At 42.2% G+C, this 24313-nt stretch overlaps 2 protein-coding genes across 2 annotated transcripts; one reads left to right on the top strand and one right to left on the bottom strand.

Annotated features, from left to right (window-relative positions):
• Window positions 1–10: 10 nt before the first annotated feature.
• LOC127342348 (peroxiredoxin-2F, mitochondrial) lies at window positions 11–3747 on the bottom strand. The gene is made up of 5 exons (XM_051368286.2): window positions 3497–3747; window positions 3356–3385; window positions 2320–2478; window positions 1554–1648; window positions 11–296 (listed from the first exon to the last, which is right to left on the bottom strand). Exons 1-5 carry the CDS (start codon window positions 3689–3691, stop codon window positions 191–193), a joined length of 585 nt encoding a protein of 194 aa, XP_051224246.1. The 5' UTR covers window positions 3692–3747; the 3' UTR covers window positions 11–190.
• Window positions 3748–6833: 3086 nt separating this feature from the next.
• On the top strand, window positions 6834–7911 carry LOC127342344 (uncharacterized). Its single transcript, XM_051368278.2, has 2 exons — window positions 6834–7008; window positions 7110–7911. Exons 1-2 carry the CDS (start codon window positions 7001–7003, stop codon window positions 7696–7698), a joined length of 597 nt encoding a protein of 198 aa, XP_051224238.1. The 5' UTR covers window positions 6834–7000; the 3' UTR covers window positions 7699–7911.
• Window positions 7912–24313: the final 16402 nt, after the last annotated feature.

Raw genomic sequence — 24313 nt, 5'->3', positions numbered from 1 at the left:
ATCAGATATGTGACAAGAAACCATCACTACCAAAGATTTGCAACAGCATAATGACCATCCTGTAAGTAGCACAACAGATAGCAATCTTACACAGGTGTTCGAGTTCTCATTTATTCGGCACGCCAAATAGTGTATCATGTATGCTGCTGCATGAGCAAAAGACAAACAGAAACAGGTTTCACTGATTGGATTAGATTTGGTCCAAGATCACCTCGGCACCAGAAACCTTGAATTCGGAAGGTGCCGTCTCGACATTGAAAGCCTTGATCTTCCCGTCATCGACAAAGGCTGACCACCTAGTAACAACGGTGCTTGGTGAGAAACGAGACAAGGTGCATTCTTAAAGCAGTAATTGTTACAACATGAGTTCAAAGATGAGGTAGTATTTCAGGCCTGGTGAAGAGCACAATATTTGCCAGATGGTGCATAAGTGAAGTGGTCTTAGTAACATTTCAGGCAACCAACCATCTCAACGCATGATGGATAAGCCCTTCAACAAAAATAGCTACAGAGATGTGAAACAACCGGACTCTGCTGGAGCATGTTCCAATTTGCCAAAAACAAACTAGTAATATGTACACCTCCACACTTATCCATGTATGTTGTTGATATGTAAGTGAATTGCCTAGCCCTTTCCATCAGTTCGAACTTTTGGTTGCGCTGGCTAGTGCATGAAGCTTGACATGGTATCAGGTCTTGAGTTCGAGTCCTGGCTTTCGCAATATATGCCCACTACTATGTCTGCTGCAGTGCCGCGTATACGATCATTCATACATGTGCTATTCTTCATTCCACTTGTTGACCTTCTCTTCTCTTCTCCCGGTCACACGTGAGGAAGGGTGTTGATATGTGCAAGTGGATTGCCTAGCCCTTTCCATCAATTCGGACTTTTGGTTGCGTTGGCTAGTGCATGAAGCTTGACATATGCAACTCGCTAACTTGTTTATTTGCAATTTAATATAGCTATAGCATGTTGTACTTCAAAAATGGGTGCAAGTGATTCACCTAAGGGTATTAGGCCTTCACTCCAAGGCGGACGATTCTGAGAATTACTGTACAGCACAATTCATGGGAATATAAAGAAAGTCCTGGCTCTCATGTAGTTTTTCTTTGCACTCATTCATGCACGATTTCTCATTGGGATTTATAGTAGTGGCAGTTCAACAGTGTTGAACAAGAAAATTAACAAAACTCAATGTCACCCAATCATCAAAGTATCAAAATCTATCATTTTCCCTAGATAAATTGGTGATCACTGCTTTTGGGACTAACAAAACAAGAGAAAACTGGCATAGTCGATGTAGCGACTTAAGGCAAGTTACAAAATGCTGAAAAATGTCTTCCAGAATTAAGAGAACATCCTTTCGAAGCATGCGCGGTTCTACATTTAACTCCACATCAAATTCTGTAAATAAACGCATATCCTATAAAACTTGAAAATCAACTAACCTTGCACGGTATATAAAAGGTAGAGTTCTGAGTACTGAATATATGTATATCATGCTTTAATACATACTTAGGAATCAAACAAGAGTTGGCAAAAATAGAATTACCTGTGGGAGCGACGGCCAAGCAAAGCCGCGGAGAGATCTATTTCCAAATCCAAGCTTTTGTGGAAACTCCCGTCAAGGTCACCGTAAAACTCAATCTGATAACAATATTCCATAAGTCGGAATGGTTAAAGTATACTAAATGTTTGCATGATCTTGATTCGTGAGAAAGTTTAGCATAAACAGCATGAAAATGCATGGGCTAGAAGACTCAGAACGTCTATGTTGCGAACTTGCAATAACCATGTAGGCTGATACACGTCAATTTGAACACATTACTGGCCCTTAATGCCTTAAATCCATATTGAAGTCATTAAGAACAACATATAGAAATTCACCTAAAAAGATATGTTTAGTTGAACATGCACTAGGTAGTTTTGCAACACATCATGAAAAATCTCAATACAAGGTTTAGAATGAGCACTCTTAAAGAGATTCACACAATAAAGCTCAGGACTGACATACCAAGGAGTGGAACAGGTGCTTAAAAATACAAGATAACAATTTCATGCATGACTGTTATTGATCATTTAGTATTACTGTAGTAGACTCATTTAGTATTACTGCAGTAGACTAGCAAGGGAGTATAGTACCATGAAGTAGTATGTTGTGGAGGAAAACAAAACAGGCACCACCAAACATGAAGGCATATAATCCTATCTCATGTCAGTACACAATACTTGAATATGCACACTACGATACCTGTTCTACATTAATTATTCCGCGCCAAACCTACATTGACATATAAAAAGATAGAGTAGTTACTCACTGCATCTTTTGCCTGTAACTTTTCTGCCCATCCATTCAGCACGTATGGGTCATTAACAGCTACACAGATAACAGAGTCGATCCCTTTTGCTTTCAGTTTATCGATGTTGTTCTTGTAACTAGGGACATGTGACTGCGAACATACTCCTGTATATGCACCCTGAAATATATCAGAAAGATAACTGTCAACTGTATGAGCAACAATTAAACCATTCCAGGAGAGAGTGAGCCTACAACATACTAATTACCAATGAGATGGAAAAGTCAGAATGCTATTAACGGAGCAAGTTTATAATCTTAATGGCTGTAGCCATAAATCGCCTAGGTATACAAAATTATCAATACCATTGCGCAATTGGAAGGCGTAACAGGGGAAGCATTCATGCAGGCTTAAGGCTAAAGGGACTCTAATTATGCCTGGCTTACGTTCTCAAGTGGATCACTTTAATATCGTCCAAGTCATTGTCATCTGAAAGCGGGAGCCAATTATTTAAGATCAATCAAATATCAATGTGGCTGTGGATACCGAACACGAAGTTTGTGTAATACTATTGCCAGATTACACTCAGTTCCTCAATTAGCTGCGGCACCTTTTTACTGTCCAATAATACAAGACAAATGAAACTGATAGTTTTATCCTAGGAACGGGAGATTAAAGATCATGTCTAGTAAGTAGAATCAGAGATATTCCACTTCAAAATCCCAAATATAAAAGTAACATCTCATCACTGGACACTAAAATGCCAAGCACACAACTTCATGTGCAGCATTCATTTTCCAACTAAGCAATGATAGAATTCACTTAAGATATCAACACCAGCCAAATCTCTGCCTACCGTTTCGCCATCAATCTTCTACTAATGAGCAACAGAGAATACAAGAATCCATAATCGCCTAACACAGATTCAGACTATTAGCAATTAGCGTCAAATGTACCCACACTGTGATTCGTCGGAGATCTAAAATAGTCGAGCATACATGAACCGAAGCAAGCCGCAACGACGAATTTTGTAGGGGAAGGGAAAGAGAGATCTTACCGGCAATCCGAAGATGACCACTTTCTTCCCCTGTAACCATACAAAATGAAACGCGGAAGGGGGTTAGAGGACGAAGCGCGGCGCTGCGCTGGTAGCGGGAGGAGGAAACATGGGGAGAGTATACTGAAGCAGCGAGCGTACATGGAAGATGTCCTTGAGAGGGGTGGTGGAGAACTTGGTGGCGACACCCTCGTCCCAGGACCGCGCCTTCTGCAGCGACACGCCGGGCGCCGCCGACACGATGTCGGAGCCCACGGACGCGAAGCCCCTCGACGCAGCCCACAGCGCCGCCGCCGCCGGCGAGCCTCTCGCCCTCCTGAGCAGTGCTGACGCCATCGCTCTCTGTGCAGCCGCCAAAAGCCACAGAAAATGGGAGCAGGTAATTGCGTTCGCTGGATAGGCTGGTGCCAATGCACCGCCCGACTCCCGCCCCGCCACGTCAGCTTTTCTCTCACTCTCACCCCACTCTCACCCCACTCTCACCCCACGGTGCCAATGCACGGGCTATAGTCCCCACTCTCACTTCTCTCTCCTCCACATCACCATTTCTCTCTCCTCGACATCATTTCTTTTTGAGATTACAACATTAAAAATAATACAAGGAAATTATTTTATTGAACTAAAATTGTTACCGATTAAATCATAAAAAAAATTACATAAAAATTTGCACTAAAAAGGTTTGCAACAATGTTGCCAATGTGGTTGTTTGCTCTATTTAAATTTGTGTGCAAAAAGCCCCTCAAAATTTGGCTCAAAACACCCCAAAATGCTTAATCCTACCATGTTTTTATTTTTCCTAAGCAAATCCTAAAGTCTAGGGGGTTTTCTGCAAAACCCCCTTTCTCTTCTTCCTCCAGCACGCAGCCAAGCCGACGGCTGCGCCGCCGGTCTCCGCCGCTCGCCGGCGATTCCGCCACCCCTCTCTCTCTCTCGCCCGCTTCGCCATCAAGCGCCGCGCGCCTTATCGCTTCCCGGCTGTCGCCCATTGCCGCCGCCAACGCGGGCGGGAGTCGGCGGCGGCGGGCGGTACCGCCGGCGCCGGCCCATGGCGCCCCGCGCTCCGTCCCGCCCCACTCCCGCCCCTCTCTCGCCCGGCGGCGGGCGGTACCGCCCGCGCTGCCGCCCGCGTTGGCACCAGGTCTTGGCGTCTTGCTGCCGCAGCGGAGCTCAGACTTGAGACAGGCCGCGGGGTACTCGCTCTGTTTCGGGATTACCCGGCCGGAGGGCCAAATCGCAATTAAGATAAATTTTAATTAAGGAAAGTGTGGCAAAATTGTAAAATTCTGCAAACTATTTTCAGGACCCTTAACGCTCATTTACTTCTCGCCCATTCTGTCGATACTACAACCTTCATTTCTAAATTACTACTCCGGTGGACAATTTAAAATTTTAGTTATAATTTATACTACATATAATATATTTAAAATTTTAATTTCAAGACATGAAATGAGAGAGTTTTATAAGAAAAATTAAATGATACAATTTATGCATTTTCAATCCCTATAATTTGGGTATATATTACTGGTCAAATCATGCATCAAAGATGGTGCGGAGAAAAGCGTGTCTTACATCTTGAGATGAAGAGAGTATAAATATTTTGAAAGTTAAAATTTAAAACTTCAAATGTAGAATATTTAGAAACATAGATAGCGCTAGTTAGGGAGGAGCGATCGAAGGATCTTCTGACAGAAACAAACTAGTAACAGTAGATAAACAAATGCATACATCGGAAGAGACAGAGTGCTAGATTCCGGAGGTGTTATTAATACTCCAAAGAATTGTCGAAAAACCTGAAAAATTGAAAGCGGACTTACATAACGGTTCAGTTTTGAATTCCGTTCGGCTTGAGTGCATGATCTGCAAGTTCACTTGACATAGGACAGCTTACCAAAGAACACGTCTATCTTATTAAAACGATAGTTAGTTGGTGGTGTGTACCAACTTTCGAGTGATGCAAAGCCATTCCGACGAGAACGTTGATAATTTGTCTGAAGATACATGTTGTCAAACTCAAGGCGAGAGTTTATCAACCTTGTTGGTAGCCTGGTCTCTTTCTTCAGTTTGATATAGTTTTTCGAAATCAAGTAAACATTTAACTCTTTATTACTATTGGATTGGCATTACCATACCCATAACTTGTGAAAAATAGTTGTTAACTGACACCTATACTAGTTAAAGATATGTGTCTCATAACCTTTTTTATTAGGAACCATCAGAACAATAATCGTACAATATAGTGATGGCATATGCCAGCGATGATGTTCAAGGATGGTACAAAAAAAGCATATAAATATCGCGGGAGATATCTTCATTATATACTTATCTTTAGGGCATATTTCCAACAATAAATACTTGCGAATGTTAAGGTGGAGAGCATGCCGGAGAGAGACATATTCCGTTGCATGATGCATCGGCGTCATCGTCGAAAGGGTTATTGGTACCCGACCACACGCCCAATTCCCGAGCTTCTTAGGCGAACTTGCGTGTTGTCGCGATAGTCTCCGCAATCTCGTCGAACCTGCTGACTAAGAAACTGCAGACAGCCTGCTACGCGGCCAACCTTCTTATATTTCTTCTTGGAGCGTAACCATGCACGTAGCCGGTCATCGCGGAGAGAATCAAAGAACTCCTCCACCACTACCTCCTCACGCCGCGATGGACACCTCCAGCTCGTGATGCATCTCGGCTTCCTCACGCTGCACGGATGGGATGGACTCATCCACCATCATATGTTCCTGCAAGTCCTCCTGCATCCCATCTAGCTTATCCGCTGGAACGAGCTCTCCTCCTAATCATATCCCGCAAGATCGATGATGCTTCCCCAACACCAGGAGGTGAGCAACGTTCCTCCTCCGCATTACACAACGCGAGGTCGATGTAACCGAGAGTGGATTTGCAGCGAGGCATGGTGCCGATGTGATACGCAGCCGATGGGAAGATTGTGTGAGGCATTTTATAGGCGATCATAAATGGCGTGAGCATTTTAAGAGTCCACATTTTGAAAGTTTCATAAAACGGCAGGAATATATTACAACCAAAAGATTCACACCGGTAGTAATCAAATAATGTTTGAGGTGATGCAAAGAAAACGAAACGGTGAACATAAAACAATCACCGCAAAAACATTGCATACCATAACTCCAGTGTGATTCATGTGGGATGACATCTAACTACGTGGACGGTTTAGCGAGTTCTAACACACGGCTTCGGGAAAGGCTTTCTATGTGCGACGGACCGCCTTGAAAGATTCAATTTATACTAATAATGTTTTTATCACGTTCTTTCACTACTTGTATATATGTATTTTTTGCATGATACAAAGTTTATATCGTAGTTTTCTAATACTACTACCTCTACCGTCTAATATTAGTAGTCGCTGATTTAATACACATACAACTAATATGGAATGTATGGAATATTTTAGATATGTAGTGTATTTTTTATCACCTAGATTATTATCGGTACGCGTAGTGCACCATGTTCCCTGTATTCCCACTCAGCTTTTGGGCTGCCCGCATTTTCTTCCCCTAAACTCTCCCCCTCCCTTTGTTGATACCATATTCCCCAACCAGCAAAAGGAACTCGATCTGCAGATATCAGCATCGGAAGAAGCAAGCATCCGATCCAATCTCCTCCCCATCTCCCATGGATGAGTAAGTCCTCTCAGATTCAACTTCGCATATCAGAAAAAACCAGATGTTTGCATCGGTTGCACCAATCAAGAACTCCATTTGTTTGCTTGCAATCCTCCCAGATCCGACGAACACAGCAACGGCAATGGCGGCGGGCAGCAGCACGGGTACGAGTGGAAGCTTCCGGCGGCGCTGTCGGCGAGGACGACGAGCGTGCACGTGACGGCGCTGGACGGGGTGGTGAACGTGAACTCGCTCTTCACCGTGGCCGTCTTCGTGGGCCTCTCCCTGGCGACCCCCGGCGAGCTCCGCAGCCTGGCGGGCGACCCGTCCTGCGACACCGGGCCCGAGGTGGCGCGGTCCCTGCTGGTCCTGGAGGTGGTCGCCTTCTCCTCCTTCCTCTTCTCCAGCCTGGTCGCGCAGGGCCTCAAGGTCGCGCTCAACCTCATCAACTCCAAGGACCCCCAGGCCACGCACGCCCACATCGACGCCCGCCTGGTCCGGCTCGGGATGCTGGCCTCCGCCGTGGGCTCCGTCGTCGGCTGCGTGTTCTTGATGGTGTCCATGGTGATGGTCGTGCAGATCCGGCTCGGCACGCTGGGGTGCACCAGCAACCGTGCTGCTGCCAAGGCCGCCGCGGGGCTGGTCGGGCTCGTCTCCACCGCCCTCGCCCTCTACATCGGCACCGTCTTCTACACTTTCACTCACTAATCCCATGGATCTTGTTTCTTCATACAGTACTAGAATTCAGGTTCCACGGATCTTGCTTGCCAGTTGCCACTGTCTAGCTTTATTGTTTTTAGCTTTCAGTTAAGTGCTCAGATGTTTTAGCATCTACACTACTTTCTGATGTGTATGTACACAATGTATTGTTGCATCTGCGTGCCGTTTAGAGCTTGATCAGACCACGAGAATTCGCGATGATGATGAACAGTGTCAGATGACGGTCACCCATTGTTCCCTGAACCCTGTCCTGCTGTCCATGCCAGTATCCAAAACGGTCGATGTGTGTTCTTGCCCCAAGACCTGACCTCTTCTTTCTCCACCCAACCCTTTGCCACCATGCCCCGTTGGAAGATGCAGCAGCTTGCTGAGCTGCCCGTGGTGGACATCTCTGTCCATCCCGGTGCTCCACAACCCAGAAGAACTTGTGGCCGCTTCCCAAGCCTGATAGCCAGTGTCGGTTATGCCTGCTGCCACTACATGTAACAGCCGAGTGATACTCTAGGGACACATTTGGTAGCCTACAGACAGGCACGAAATTGGTCTGATTGGTTGCTCGCATCATGCTTTGAGCAGCCTAGGGCACGCTCAAAGAGAACAGCCGATTCCACCGTTTTTACCGGGACAGTCTGGATCGAGCGAAATAGAATGGCCCCGCTGCATGCATGGTGCACGGGAGAGAGACGCCGCGTCCCTTTGGGGCGCACGTAGCATAAATCGTATCACTGTCTGACATGGGTATACTATCATATTGGATACTCGGTATTAGTATCTCTAGTGCGGATTCACGAAGGAGTCCATAAGGCCTACGAAGCCCAAGAGAAGTCGAAGCCTAGAAACTAGATAAGAATATACAAGTATTACCAGACCGGTAATATCTAACCGACCTGGGATTGGACACTGAGACCTAGCCCACTATATAAGGGCTAGGAGGAGCCACCGGGGAGGGCACTAGAATCTTTGTCAAACGACGCACCATTGTAAACCCTAGTTTCAATACAATCACGACGACTTTAACCTCCTGTCAATATAAGTCATAAGTCGATATAGGGGGGTCAGCGGTTTACTCAGTTGCAACTCAATTGGAAAAAACTTAGCTGCAATCTATTTGCAACTTACATGACACACAAATAACAAATAACAGTGCAAATACGAACATTCATGCTACGTGGCCCCGTGGCTTGCAATCTATTTGCAACTTACATGACATACAAATAACAAATAACAGTGCAAATACGAACATTCATGCTACGTGGCCCCGTGGCTTTCCCCTAGCGAAAAACCTAGGGTTTCTCTGTCCTCCAACGGCGGCGCGCGCCGTCGAGAGTTTTTTCTACGTTTACCGATCAGATTTCTGAACCATGGCTTCGGAGAAGGATCCCACGAAGGAGATGGAGAAGGATCAGACAAAGAAAACGGGAGAGATCCCAGAGATGGAAGAAGATACGGGGGCTCCAAAGGCTTTTCTTGGGCCCCGGTGGAGGAACTGCTACGTAGGTTGAATTTGGAAGAAGAGGAGGATGCTGGCTTCGTATGGGAGGATGAGGTGAAAGATCACGCGACGGAAGCAAAGTGGTAGAGATCGCAAAGGTTCATACTCAGCGGGGGTTTAGCCCTAGCACGCTATACACAGATATGCGATCAGCTTGGAACCCGGCTAAGGAAGTCGTGTGGAGGAACATTGAAGATAACTTGTTTATTGTCCAATTTGCTTGTCTCGGTGATTGGAACAATGCAATGCATCAAGGATAATGGGTCTTTAGGAGTCAAGCGGTAATAATGGAGGAGTATGACGGGTTCATGAACCCTAGATCTGTTGTTTTGGATAAAAATTATGGTTTGGGCGTAGGTCCTAAAATTACCTGATATGCTCTTGAAAGATCATGTTATTCGGGGAATTGCATGAATATGGGCGAGATCAAGGAAGTGCGGATCAAACTCCCTGCTGGGTATGTGGGTGATTTTGTCAGAATTCAAGTACGGGTAGATGTAAACAAGAAGCTCACAAGATTAGTATCAATGACAAAGGAGAAACAGAAGGATTGCTATCAAGTAAAGTATGAAAAACTTCCGACCTTCTGTAACAATTGTGGTCAGCTCGGACATTGGCATGAGGAATGTGGAGGTGGGGTTCATGATGAAACAAAATTTGGATGGGGTGATTTCTTGTTAGCTGCAGGTGGTCGTGGTCTGGGCAAAGGAAGAGGAGGTGGACGCAGTGAAGGGCCAGGGCGTGCCCCTTTTATGGGTAGGGGGAGAGGTAGAATGGGTGATCATTTTTCTTCTACATGGGGTAACCAGGGGTGGAGGGATGAAGGTGCAGGGAAAACTAATACCAATGAATTGAATAAAGAAGATGGGATAGCGAACACTCGGAAACGCCTCAATTTTGATGAACAAGCCACGGTGGGAGAGAGGTTGCTCCTCGCCGGCCCGGGAGGCAAAGTGTCTGATATGGTTGTCTTATTTCACAACACAAACAGTGAAGATGGTATAAATCCAAATGGTACACCGAGGAAGGTGCAACCTCCAAAAAGGACCAAGGTGGATGAAGTTCCAAGTGGAAGCGAAAATTCTACAAACAATTTATCGGCGGCCCCCGGGAGGGAGGTTGTCCGGGAGCAATGAAAATCTTAAGTTACAATGGTCGTGGTCTCCAAAAAAAACCACGGTTGTTACGTCGCTTGTAAATATTCAGAAGCGTCACTGTGCGGGTGTTATTTTCTTGACGGAGACACATCTGGAGGAGTGGCCTGCGGAGTGTCTACGAAGGAGACTAGACATGGATCATAAGGAAGTGGTGATAAGTGATGGCCGTAAGGATGGACTTCTGTTGCTTTGGAAGAAGCAAGTGGTTCTGTCCCTACGACATAAGACTGAAAATTTCCTGATGCTTTAGTTCAGAATCTTGATTACAGTCGATCTGATCATAGGCCCATTTTACCGAGTTTCGGTGAAGATCAAGCCCAGGAGGTGAGAGGCCCATCGGTGTTGCGTTTTGAAGCCAGATGGTTGAAGAAAAAAACTTCGAGGACATTGTGGAAAATGCCTAGCAAGCCTCGGCCCACCAGATTCAAAATAGTTTGGCGCGAAGATTAGCTTTAGTTCATGACAGTCTGCATAAATGGGATCAAACTATTTTGAAGAAACCACAGAATAAAATTAAATCAGTCAGGAAGGAGTTTGAAGAACTAACTCGTAGTGAGTTAATAGAGGAAAATATCTTGAGAGAGAAAGAGCTAGCTGCTGAACTAGAGAAACTGCTCGAGCAAGAAGAAGTTTATTGGGCCCAGAGTGTTGGAGATATGCCCAAGAGGCAATAATAAAATGGTTATTATTATATATTTGTGTTTATGATAAATGTTTGCATCCCATGCTATAATTGTATTAACCAGAAACATTAATACTTGTGTGTTGTGTAAACATAAAATAGTCCCTAGTAAGCCTCTTGTTAAACTAGCTTGTTGATTAATAGATGATCATGATTTACTGATCATGAACATTGGATGTTATTAATAACAAGATCATATCATTAGGTGAATTATGTGATGGACACACACCCATAGTAAGCGTAGCATATGATCAAATCATTAAGTTCGTTTTGCTACAAGCTTAAAGATACATAGTAACCTAATCCTTCGACCATGAGATCATGTTAATCACCTACACCGGATGGATGCTTTGATGACATCAAACACTACTTCGTAAATGGGTGGTTATAAAGGTGGCATTAAGAATTCAGAAAGTATAGGTTGAAGCACGTGGAACAATAGTGGGATTTGTCCATCCAAATTATGAATAGATGTACTCTGGACCCTATCGGTGGAATGTCATCTAATTAGCTTGAAAGCATGTGACTTACTCACAAGGGATGTGATGACCCACAAGTATAGGGGATCGCAACAGTCTTCGCGGGAAGTAAAACCCAATTTATTGATTCGACACAAGGGGAGACAAAGAATACTTGAAAGCCTTAACAGCGGAGTTGTCAATTCAGCTGCACCTGGAAACAGACTTGCTCGCAAGAGTTTATCAGTAGTAACAGTTTTATAGCAGTAGCAGTAGTGAAATAACAGCAGCAGAGTAACAAAGACAGCAGTAGTGATTATAGTAAACAGCAGGATTAAAATACTGTAGGCATAGGGATGGATGACGGACGTTGCATGGATGAGAGAAACTCATGTAACAATCAAAGCAGGGCATTTGCAGATAATAATAAAACGGTATCCAAGTACTAATCAATCAATAGGCATGTGTTCCATATATAGTCGTACGTGCTCGCAATGAGAAACTTGCACAACATCTTTTGTCCTACCAACCGGTGGCAGCCGGGCCTCTAGGGAATCTACTGGAAATTAAGGTACTCCTTTTAATAGAGCACCGGAGCAAAGCATTAACACTCCGTGAACACATGTGATCCTCATATCACCGCCTTCCCCTTCGGTTGTCCCAATTTCTGTCACGTTGGGGCCTCGGGTTCCGGACAACAATACGTGTATACAACTTGCAGGTAAGATCATAAAGCAATGAATATCATCATGAAACAATAACATGTTTAGATCTGAGATCATGGCACTCGGGCCCTAGTGACAAGCATTAAGCATAACAAGTTGCAACAATATCATAAAAGTACCAATTACGGATACTAGGCACTATGCCCTAACAATCTTATGCTATTACATGACCAATCTCATCCAATCCCTACCATACCCTTCAGCCTACAGCGGGGGAATTACTCACACATGGATGGGGGAAACATGGCTGGTCGATGGAGAGGCGTCGGTGGTGATGATGGCGATGATCGCCTCCAATTCCCCGTCCCGGCGAGGTGCCAGAACGGAGTTTCTGGTCCCGAGACGGAGTTTTGCGACGGTGGCGGCGTACTGGATGGTTTCTGGCGACTTCGACTTCTCGTCTCGCGTTTTTAGATCGAAACCCTTAAGTAGTCCAGAGAGGGGCATCAGAGGCCAGCCGAGGCGGCCACACAGTAGGGCGGCGCGCCCCCTTCCTGGGCCGCGCCGGCCTGGTGTGTGGGGGCCTCGGGCCTCCACCTAGCTTGCCCCTCTGGCTCCGTAATTCTTCTGGAAAAATAAGACCTTCGACATAAATTCTGGGGATTTTCCTGAAAGTTGGATTTCTGCACAAAAATGAGACACCAGAGCAATTCTGCTGAAAACAGCGTTAGTCCGTGTTAGTTGTATCCAAAATACACAAATTAGAGGCAAAACAATAGCAAAAGTGTTCGGGAAAGTAGATACGTTTTGGACGTATCAACTCCCCCCAAGCTTAGCTTATTGCTTGTCCTCAAGCAATCCAGTTAACAACTGAGTGCGATAAAAGAACTTTCACGAACACATTTGTTCATATGATGTAAATATTCTCATGATATGGCAAGTACTTAAGCAATTCATAATAAGATACATGCAAATAAAATCATCCAATAGCTATGTCAATCATGGAAAAGGTACCAACAAATCAACAATAAGCATCATGAATCATGTCTATCAGTAGGATTGCAATGTTCATAAAAGGATATGATAAAGTGGTATCTCGCTTTCCCGTATTTGTACAGCAAAACATAAATGCTCGGGCACCTTCGAAGTTCATGGAAAGACTGGAAGAAGAGATTATCAAAGATAAAAGCATCAAAGTTATACCACAGTTAATCACATTTTGGGACAAGCATATTATACTAAGAATGACAGTCGTGCTCCCAAGAAAGTGCTCAAAGAAAGGATGGTGACTCAACATAAAAGTAAAAGATTGGCCCTTCGCAGAGGGAAGCAGGGATTAACATGTGCTAGAGCTTTTCATTTGTAAAACAGGAGTAAAATTATTTTGAGAGGTGTTTGTTGTTGTCAACGAATGGTAATGGGTACTCTAACTACCTCATCAACCAGACTTTCAAGAGCGGCTCCCATGAAGGACGTTATCTCTACCAGCAAGGTAGATCATCCCTCTTCTCTTTTGTTTACACATGTATTTTAGTTTCATTATGGATGACACTCCCCCCAACCTTTGCTTACACAAGCCATGGCTAACCGAATCTTTGGGTGCCTTCCAACATTCTCATACCATGGAGGAGTGTCTATTTGCAATTTAAGTTGCTTACTGATAAATCAGGGCAAAGCATGTGAAGAGAATTATTAATGAAAGTTAATTAATTGGGGCTGGGAACCCCGTTGCCAGTTCTTTTTGCAAAATTATTGGATAAGCGGATGTGCCACTAGTCCATTATGAAAGTCTGTCAGGAGTAAATGACAAGATTGAAAGATAAACACCACATACTTCCTCATGAGCTATAAAACATTAACACAAATTGAGAAGCATTTTGAAGCTTTTTAAAGGTAGCACATGAGAATTTACTTGGGATGGTTTGAAATTCCATTCATAGGTATTTATGGTGGACACTCTAGAATAACTTGGTTTTCAGGGGTTTGGAAGCACGAGCAGTGTTCCCGCTCAGTACAAGTGAAGGCTAGCAATAGACTGGGAAGCGACAATCAAGAGAGCAGTAACTGTCATAATCATGCTTGCGACAAAATAAATTAACGGAGGCATAAAAGTGATACAAGAACTCTGAGGTAAAGTAAATCATCGAGGCTTAATTGACTTTTGTTCAGTCATATGCATGCGCGAGCATGTGCCAAGTTGATTCAAGTGAATTATTCAGAGGAGGATACCACAATGTCATATCTATCTATGAATAAAGCAATGTAAGCAAATATTTATGACATGCTACTCATATTAATAAATTGGAGCTAAACATGAGAGATCATGAACTACTAGACTTTCTTAAATGACATATACCTCACATGAACCAACTAAGCATGCTCACATGGATGAGTATATGTACAAAAATGAAAACAAATAGAGTTCATACCAGCCTCTCACCACAATCGGATTGTTGTAGATCGTCATTATTGCCTTTTCACTTGTGTAGCTTGAATAATATGGAGTGAAAACCAAGCTCCAACCGCCGAAGACCACTGAACTCCATAATGAACTTTACAAAACCAAAGAAGAACAGCAAATATTTTTGGTGTTTTCGAATTGGAAACAAGAAGAAAAGGAAACAAGCAAACAAAGCAAAATCTTTTTGGATTTTCTTATAGCAAACCAATGATAGCAAATAAAACAAAAATGAAAGCTAGAAACCAAAATAAGCAAATGGTAAAGAGAAACAACAGAAATATTTTTGGTCTTTTTGTGTTTTAGGAAAGAAACAAAGCAAAAACAAGAAAATGAAAACTAGAAGAGTCACATAAACACAAAGCAGCAGAAATCTGCCAAACTTGACAGCAGTAAAGTAATCGATTTTTAAGAAATTCTTCCGCTGCCCATCTCGAAAAGTGTTCAACTTATGAAAGTTAGATAACAACCTGGGGAACATGCACAAAAATTGGCTTCGCAAAATAACGTTCTGGCTGTTTTTGAGATTTTTTTGGGTATCAGTCCAGAATCTGTTTTCAGGCAGCACTTCCCCAAATATCATCTCCCTCTTATTAGAAAACCACTCTAAGAAGCTAAACAAGTATGTACAAGTATCCAGCAACCATAATATGCAAATAATGAGTGATGCCGGTATACCTCCCCCCAAGCTTAGGCTTTTGGCCTAAGTGGAGATCAATCCCATGGTGCCCATGAAGTAGCACCTCCGTAGTACGATGAAGATGGATCCGGGTATGTGCTGGAAGAAGCACCCGGATACGTGACGGTGTAGTCGTAGGAGGGCTCGGCGTCCTCGGAGTCATGCTGCTGGTGGAAGCCATGTATCTTCAGCTGCTCATCCACCTCCTCCTTAGAGCGCGACCTTGGTTCCCTGTGAATACTGAACAAATCTGGCTGCGGCAATGGAACTTCCCTCTCTTCCCCGTCAGCAAACAACATTCTATAGACAATATTATCTAAACTAGAGTCAGCTGTAACAAATTGATGACTCTTCATAGCAGCAATATCAAGCCTTATAGGAGTTATTTTTACATCAGTAGGGTCAAGAGGAAGCTCTAGATGTGCTAAAATGCGCGATGCAATAATTCCTCCATAAATAGGCCCCTTGTTAGACAAGCGGCGGGCAACAAGAGCACCAAGATGATAAGGTGTCTCTCCAGTGAGTGCAGCAATTAAGAAAGTAAGATGGCAACTAGAAATATTGCTAGTGTTCTCCCTACCAAGAATGCTAGTAGCAAGGTAATAAGCAAAATACTTAATAGCAGGGAGTTGAATGTTTCTTATCTTGCCGCGTTGAATGGTGCGACAATCATCATTGGTGATTCCTCGATAGAGCTCCAGCAATTCCTTGGGATTGCTCTGGATCTTCTTTGATGTACCTACAGGGGCAATATCCAATGCAGTACAAAAATCTTTCAACTTCATAGTAATAGGATCATCATAAATCCTGAATGAAACCGATGGTTGGAAGTGTTTGTTGTTGAACTGAAAGCTCTCAACAAAGGTTTTAGTAAGCATGTAGTATTGATCCCTCTCATCCTCCATGTAGGCGGTTAAGCCCGCATTACCGACGAGGACCAAGAAATCATCCAGCAGCCCTGCATTACTCAAAAAGTCATAACATGGAAAAGATGAGGCGTTAGGGACTCCATTGTCCTCTTCGGTTTCGAAGCTCGGTGCAATGACATCCTCATTATAGGATCGCCTAATCCGAGTGGATGACCTTGAGGGCCTCCCCGTGCTTGTCGTCTCTCTTTCAAACACTTCTCCAAAGTTATGGTTATCCATCTTCCTTTTCTGAAATTTTTCAACAAACAATATAAAATTTGATTTGGTGACATATAATTGAGGGAAACTACTATAGGAACTTGCTAGAGTACTAAACATGCATCAAAACTAATTTTTACCACTTAGAACAAGCATGCAAGCTCACTAAACATGTTACCTACAGCAGCAAAATATTCAAGATATACTCAACCAAACAAAATTCTACTTGGATAATCGGAGGAGTCACATACCGGAGAGCAAATGCACCAAATTTCAGACAGAAATCTGGGCTGAGCAAAGAGATCGAGAAATCTTGAGCTCTTGAGCAGAAACGCGAGTGAGAGAAAGCTAGTGCGAGTTTTTTTGGGAGAGAGAGTGCAATGAGTGGAAAAGATGATGAAGTGGGGCAAGGAGGGCCCCACACAACAGGGTGGCGCTCCCCCCTTCCAGGACGCGCCGGCATGTGGGGTGCCACCCTGGGGTGCCCCACTGGTCATCCCCAGGTGTTCCCAGGTGCCTCTTCGAAAAATAAGACCAACGGTATAATTTTTGTGAATTTTTGAAAACTTTGAAAAACGCACATTTCTGGGTATTAAATTTATTATTACTGGGCAGAAAAAGATTTGCAAACCTCTAAACAACTAAAGCATATTGCAAAATAAGTAGTGCTACAGCAAGTAAAGTAAATGGAGGAAGAAAGAAATGTTGTTTAGCTCTTCTATGCATATAAAATATACTTGTTAACAAGGGTGATCAAGTCTTGCCACCAAATAAATTTTACATAACATAAGAAGAATTAAACCTCAAATCAATCATGTTACCTTGTATTGTATTGATACGGATCCAATCACAAGAGTTTGATATTCTTCTTTAGGCTCATATATTGGACAATCAATATCTCCCACTTTGATAGATCTCAAATTAGAAATTGTATTAACTCCACATATTTTATCGATCTTCTTGGGAAAATAAACACTATGCTCCTTGTCATCGACATTGAAAGTAACTTTTCCTTTATTGCAATCAATAACAGCCCCTACGGTGTTAAGAAAAGGTCTCCCAAGAATAATAGACATATTATCATCTTCAGGCATTTCCAACACAACAAAATGAGTTAATATTAAGAAGTTCTGAGTAACTTGAACAGGAACATCCTCACATATGCCAATAGGAATAGCAGTAGATTTATCAGCCATTTGCAAAGATATATCAGTCAGTATCAACTTATCTAAATAAAGTCTCTTATAAAGAGAAAAAGGCATAACACTAACACCCGCTCCCAAATCACATAGAGCAGTTCTAACATAATTATTCTTAATAGAACAAGGAATAGTTGGTATACCTGGATCGCCAAGCTTCTTTGGAACCTTGCCATTGAAAGAGTAATTAGCAAGCATAGTGGAAATCTCCTCATTAGGAATTTTCCTTTTGTTAGTGACAATATCTTTCATATACTTTGAATAAGGAGGCAATTTAATAGCATCAGTCAAAGGGATTTGAAAAAACAAGGGTTTCATCCAATCACAAAATTTATTATAGTGTTCCTCTTCCTTTGATTTTAGTTTCTTAGCAGGAAAAGGCATTTGCTTTTGAACCCAAGGTTCACTTTCATTACCATGTTTCTTAGCAATAAAATCTTCTTTGGTATACTTTTTATTTTTAGCATGATTTTCGGGTTCTTCTTCAACCTCTTCTTTATCAGAAGCATCATTCTTATCGTTATCTTTATCATGTTCATTACCACTTTCAGTTTCAGCATCAGATATAGAAATACTATTAGGATCATTAACAGGCTCAGAGGATTCTACAACAGTTTTATGTTTCTTTTTCTTTTTCTTAGATGGAGCACTAGTTTCAGTTCGTTGAGAATCTTGTTCAACTCTTTTGGGATGCCCTTCAGGATATAGAGGATCCTGGGTAGAGACACCGCCTCTAGTTGTTACTTCATAAGCGTGTTTTTCTTTAGAATTGTTTTTTAACAAGTCATTTTGCACTTTAGTGAGTTGATCAATTTGAGTTTGAACCATATGAAAGTGTTTAACAAGCATCTTAACATCATTGGAGGTTCTCTCCACAATACCATGCAATTCACTAATAGCTCGAGAATTTTCCATTAAATGATTCTCTATTCTCATATTAAAATTATTTTGCTTAACAATATAATTATCAAACTCATCTAAGCATTGAGCAGGAGGTTTTGAATACGGAATATCTTCCCTAGTAAAGCGTTCAAGAGAGTGTACCTCAATCATGGATGAAGGGGGAGTTATCTTGCATAAATCTTCTATGGGAGGTAAATTCTTCACATCTTCGGATTTAATACCTTTCTCCTTAAGAGACTTCTTGGCTTCCCTCATATCTTCATCATTTAATTTAATTAAACCCCTCTTCTTCAATATTGGTGTCGGGGTTGGTTCAGGTGTAGACCAATCATCATGATTCCGGCCTATTCTAGCCAATAATTCTTCAGCGTCGTCTGGAGTTCTTTTCCTGAAAACACAACCAGCACAACTATCCAGGTATGCCCTAGACTCAATGGTTAATCCACTATAAAATATATCAAGTAAATCATGCTTTTCCAAATCATGTTCAGGCCGAGCTCTAATAAGAGAGCAAAATCTCGCCCAAGCCTCAGGCAATTTCTCTCCATCTTCCTGATCAAAATTATAAATTCTCTGCAAAGCAATATGTTGAGCACTAGCAGGAAAGTATTTCCGGAAGAAAACATCAAGCAATTCTTTTGGACTATTAATAGAATCAGGTGGCAAACTATTATACCAAGTTTTAGCATCATCCTTTAATGAGAAAGGGAAAATTTTAGCAACAAAATAAGTACGCTTCTTAACATCATCAGAAAACAAGCTACTCAAAGTAGATAGCTCAATCATGTGTTCTACAACACTTTCTTTTTCAGTACCACAAAAAGGTGTTTTCTCAACAATAGATATATGAGATAGATCAAGAGAAAAATCATAATCCTTATCCTTAATGTTTATAGGAGATGTGGCAAATTTAGGATCAGGAGATAGCTTATATCTAACGGTATGTTGTGCAAGAAGCTTTTTAATTTTTCTTGCATCAGTAGTAGCATTGCATTGATCAATAAAATCATCATCAAGTTCCACATAATCTTCATCAGGATCATCACTAGAGTATTCAACAGACTCAGGTGAATTAACAGGTGTAGCAGCATTTTCATTAGGAGTTTCAGTATTTTCAATTTGTCTAGACCTAGCAATTGTAGCATCTAGAAAAGATCCCAACGAACCATCATTATCAAGTACAGTAGAAGCATCATCAAAATTATAAGAGGAACTTTCAGATCTAGCAGAAGTACCAGCATGTGAAGCTTGTGGTGGTGAAACAAGTTTGCTTATCACAGATGGTGAATCAAGAGCAGCAGAGGTACTCAGAGTTGTACCTTTTCTTGTAGTGGATGGTAATCTGGCGACTTTAGTATCGCGAGGTTTACCCATGATGGAGAATTTGCAGCGAACAATATCAATCCAAGTGAACTTCCAAATAAAGCTATGCTCCCCGGCAACGGCGCCAGAAAATAGTCCTGATGACCCACAAGTATAGGGGATCGCAACAGTCTTCGCGGGAAGTAAAACCCAATTTATTGATTCGACACAAGGGGAGACAAAGAATACTTGAAAGCCTTAACAGCGGAGTTGTCAATTCAGCTGCACCTGGAAACAGACTTGCTCGCAAGAGTTTATCGATAATGTCAGCTTTATAGCAGTAGCAGTAGTGAAATAACAGCAGCAGAGTAACAAAGACAGCAGTAGTGATTATAGTAAACAGCAGGATTAAAATACTGTAGGCACAGGGATGGATGACGGGCGTTTGATACGTCTAAAACATATCCATAATTTCTTATGTTCCATGCTACTTTTATGATGATACTCACATGTTTTATACACATTATATGTCATTATTATGCATTTTCCGGCACTAACCTATTAACGAGATGCCGAAGAGCCAGTTGCTGTTTTCTGCTGTTTTTGGTTTCAGAAATCCTAGTAAGGAAATATTCTCGGAATTGGACGAAATCAACGCCCAGGGGCTTATTTTTCCACGAAGCTTCTAGAAGACCGAGGGAGAAACGAAGTGGGGCCACGGGGCGCCGCCACACTAGGGCGGCGCAGCCTAAGGGGGGCCCGCGCGGCCCTAGCGTGTGGGGCCCCCGTGACTCCTCCGACTCCGCCCTTCCGCCTACTTAAAGCCTTCATCGCGAAACCCTCTGTACCGAGAGCCACGATACGGAAAACCTTCCAGAGACGCCACCACCGCCAATCCCATCTCGGGGGATTCAGGAGATCGCCTCCGGCACCCTGCCAGAGAGGGGAATCATCTCCCGGAGGGCTCTTCATCGCCATGATCGCCTCCGGATCGATGTGTGAGTAGTTCACCCCTGGACTATGGGTCCATAGCAGTAGCTAGATGGTTGTCTTCTCCTCGTTGTGCCATCATGTTAGATCTTGTGAGCTGCCTATCATGATCAAGATCATATATTTGTAATGCTACATGTTGTGTTTGTTGGGATCCGATGAATATTGAATACTATGTCAAGTTGATTATCAATCTATCATATATGTTGTTTATGTTCTTGCATGCTCTCCGTTGCTAGTAGAGGCTCTGGCCAAGTTGATACTTGTAACTCCAAGAGGGAGTATTTATGCTCGATAGTGGGTTCATGCCTCCATTAAATCTGGGATAGTGACAGAAAGTTCTAAGGTTGTGGATGTGCTGTTGCTACTAGGGATAAAACATCGATGCTTTGTCTAAGGATATTTGTGTTGATTACATTACGCACCATACTTAATGCAATTGTCTGTTGTTTACAACTTAATACCGGAAGGGGTTCGGATGATAACCTGAAAGTGGACTATTTAGGCATAGATGCATGCTGGATAGCGGTCTATGTACTTTGTTGTAATGCCCTGATTAAATCTCATAGTACTCATCATGATATATGTATGTGCATTGTTATGCCTTCTTTATTTGTCAATTGCCCAACTGTAATTTGTTCACCCAACATGCTATTTATCTTAGTGAACTGTGGACCCCGGCCCATTCTTTACATCTGAAATACAATCTACTGCAATTGTTCTTTACTGTTCTTCGCAAACAAACATCATCTTCCACACTATACAATTAATCCTTTGTTTACAGCAAGCCGGTGAGATTGACAATCTCACTGTTACGTTGGGGCAAAGTACTTTGATTGTGTTGTGCAGTATCCACGTTGGCGCCGGAATCCCTGGTGTTGCGCCGCACTACACTTCGCCGCCATCAACCTTCAACGTGCTTCTTGGCTCCTACTGGTTCGATAAACCTTGGTTTCTTACTGAGGGAAAACTTGCTACTGTACGCATCACACCTTCCTCTTGGGGTTCCCAACGGACATGTGTTAACTGCACGCATCAAGCTAATTTTCTGACGCCATTGCCGGGGAGATCAAGACACGCTGCAAGGGGAGTCTCCACTTCCAATCTCTTTACTTTGTTTTTGTCTTGCTTTATTTTATTTACTACTTTGTTTGCTGCACTAAAACAAAACACAAAAAAATTAGTTGCTAGCTTTACTTTATTTACTATCTTGTTTGCGTTCTCTATATTAAAAACACAAAAAATTAGTTACTTGCATTTACTTTGTTTTGATATCATGTCTAGCTCTGAACCTGTTACTTCTTCACCTGAGGAATTAATCTTTACTTTTAAACAAGGGGATGAGGAGAGTTTTAAAGATTCTTGGTCTAGAATTTTTGATTCTTATCATAAAGCTGAACCTCAAATGACTCTAAGTCTGCTCCTTAGTAATTTTTATTTTGGGCTTATGATTCGCTATAGATATGCCTTAGATGCTGTAGTGGGAGGAGATTTCCTTCATTGCAATGGTGATCAAACTTTTAATGCCATAAAAAAAATTGGTTGCATCACATAGTTCAGCTAATAACTTTGATTCAGTTCTTATTAGCATTTATAATAGATTAAACACTCTTGAGACAAATACATCTTGCTTGAAAGAAAGGTATAGTCAGATTCGTGAGCGCCTTGATCATGTTTTAGTAAACTCTGAACCTTCAATGTGGGACCCTACTATTAAAGTTACTATTGGTGGTGAATTTTTTTATGCCCGTTGTGATATTACGTCTGAATTTTGCCTTATGCCTAAGAGTATTTATGAATCTTTGACACTTTGGGGACTTACTGAAGGAGGAGAAGGAATAACTCTCACTGATAACTCTGTTATAATTCCTGAGGGAATAGCTAAGGGTGTGTTCACAACCATTCTTGGAAGAACGGTATCCACTGATTATCTTGTTATTGAATGTGTAGGAACAGGACAAATCACACTTGGAAGATCCCTGCTGAAACTATTGGGAGCAATCATAGATGTGGGAAAAGGCACCCTAAAATTCACCTCTACACCGGGAGGCGGCCATGTATTCCCTAAACCAAAGAGTAAGAAAAAGAGTAAGAAGGGTAGGCGTAAAGCCCGAGGTAATAATGTCGATGCTTCATCTCTTGATAACACTTGATTCACACTTTCTGCGCCTAGCTGAAAGGCGTTAAAGAAAAGCGCTTATGGGAGACAACCCATTATTTTACTTCTGCACTTTTGTTTTATATTTGAGTCTTGGAAGTTGGTATTACTGTAGCAACCTCTCCTTATCTTTATTTTATTGCATTGTTGTGCCAAGTAAAGTCTTTGATAGTAAAGTCAATACTAGATTTGGATTACTGCGCAGAAACAGATTTCTTGCTGTCACGAATTTGGGCAGGGTTCTCTGTAGGTAACTCAGAAAAATATGCCAATTTACGTGCGTGATCCTCAGATATGTACGCAACTTTCATTCAATTTGAGCATTTTCATCTGAGCAAGTTAAGTGCCCCATAAAAATTCGTCTTTACGGACTGTTCTGTTTTGACAGATTCTACCTTTTATTTCGCATTGCCTGTTTTGCTATGTTTGATGGATTTCTTTGTTCCATTAACTTTCAGTAGCTTTGTGCAATGTCCAGAAGTGTTAAGAATGATTATGTCACCTCTGAATATATGAATTATGCACTAACCCTCTAATGAGTTTGTTTCGAGTTTGGTGTGGAGGAAGTTTTCAAGGGTCAAGAGAGGATGATGATACAATATGATCAAGAAGAGTGAAAAGTCTAAGCTTGGGGATTCCCCCGTGGTTCATCCCTGCATATTTCAAGAAGACTCAAGCATCTAAGCTTGGGGATGCCCAAGGCATCCCCTTCTTCATCGACAACTTATCAGGTCACCTCTAGTGAAACTATATTTTTATTCAGTCACATCTTATGTACTTTGCTTGGAGCGTCTGTTTGCTTTTATTTTTGTTTTGTTTGAATAAAATCGGATCCTAGCATTCTTTGTGTGGGAGAGAGACACGCTCCGCTGTTGCATATGAACACATGTGTTCTTAGCTTTATTTTTAATGTTTATTGCGAAGGTTGAACTACTTCGTTCATTGATATATGGTTGGAAACGGAAAATGCCGCATGTGGTAAATGGTATAATGTCTTGAATAATTTGATACTTGGCAATTGTTGTGCTCATATAGATCATGTTTAAGCTCTTGCATCATGTACTTTGCACCTATTAATGAAGAATTACATAGAGCTTGTTAAATTTTGGTTTGCATGATTGGTCTCTCTAAGTCTAGATATTTTCTGTTTGAGGTGTTTGAACAACAAGGAGACGATGTAAAGTCTTATAATACTTACAATATGTTCATATGTGAGTCTTGTTGCACCGTTTTATACTTGAGTTTGCTTCAAACAACCTTGCTAGCCTAGCCTTGTATTGAGAGGGATTCTTCTCGTGCACCCTAATCCTTGAACCAAAAACTATGCCATTTG

The sequence above is a fragment of the Lolium perenne genome, chromosome 3 (genome assembly GCF_019359855.2).
Source record: "Lolium perenne isolate Kyuss_39 chromosome 3, Kyuss_2.0, whole genome shotgun sequence".
In the NCBI taxonomy this organism is placed as follows: domain Eukaryota; kingdom Viridiplantae; phylum Streptophyta; class Magnoliopsida; order Poales; family Poaceae; genus Lolium; species Lolium perenne.
Note: the sequence above shows the minus strand (reverse complement) of the source record. Positions and strands in the feature narration are given on the sequence as shown.

What these genes read in the sequence shown, in the direction of transcription:
- LOC127342348 (XM_051368286.2), bottom strand. Translation starts at nt 3,691, where the DNA reads ATGGCGTCAGCACTGCTCAGGAGGGCGAGAGGCTCGCCGGCGGCGGCG. An exon ending in CTCTCAAGGACATCTTCCAT is followed by an intron (nt 3,386 to 3,496) that starts GTACGCTCGCTG and finishes GTATGGTTACAG; the next exon opens with GGGAAGAAAGTGGTCATCTT. An exon ending in TGGTCATCTTCGGATTGCCG is followed by an intron (nt 2,479 to 3,355) that starts GTAAGATCTCTC and finishes GATATATTTCAG; the next exon opens with GGTGCATATACAGGAGTATG.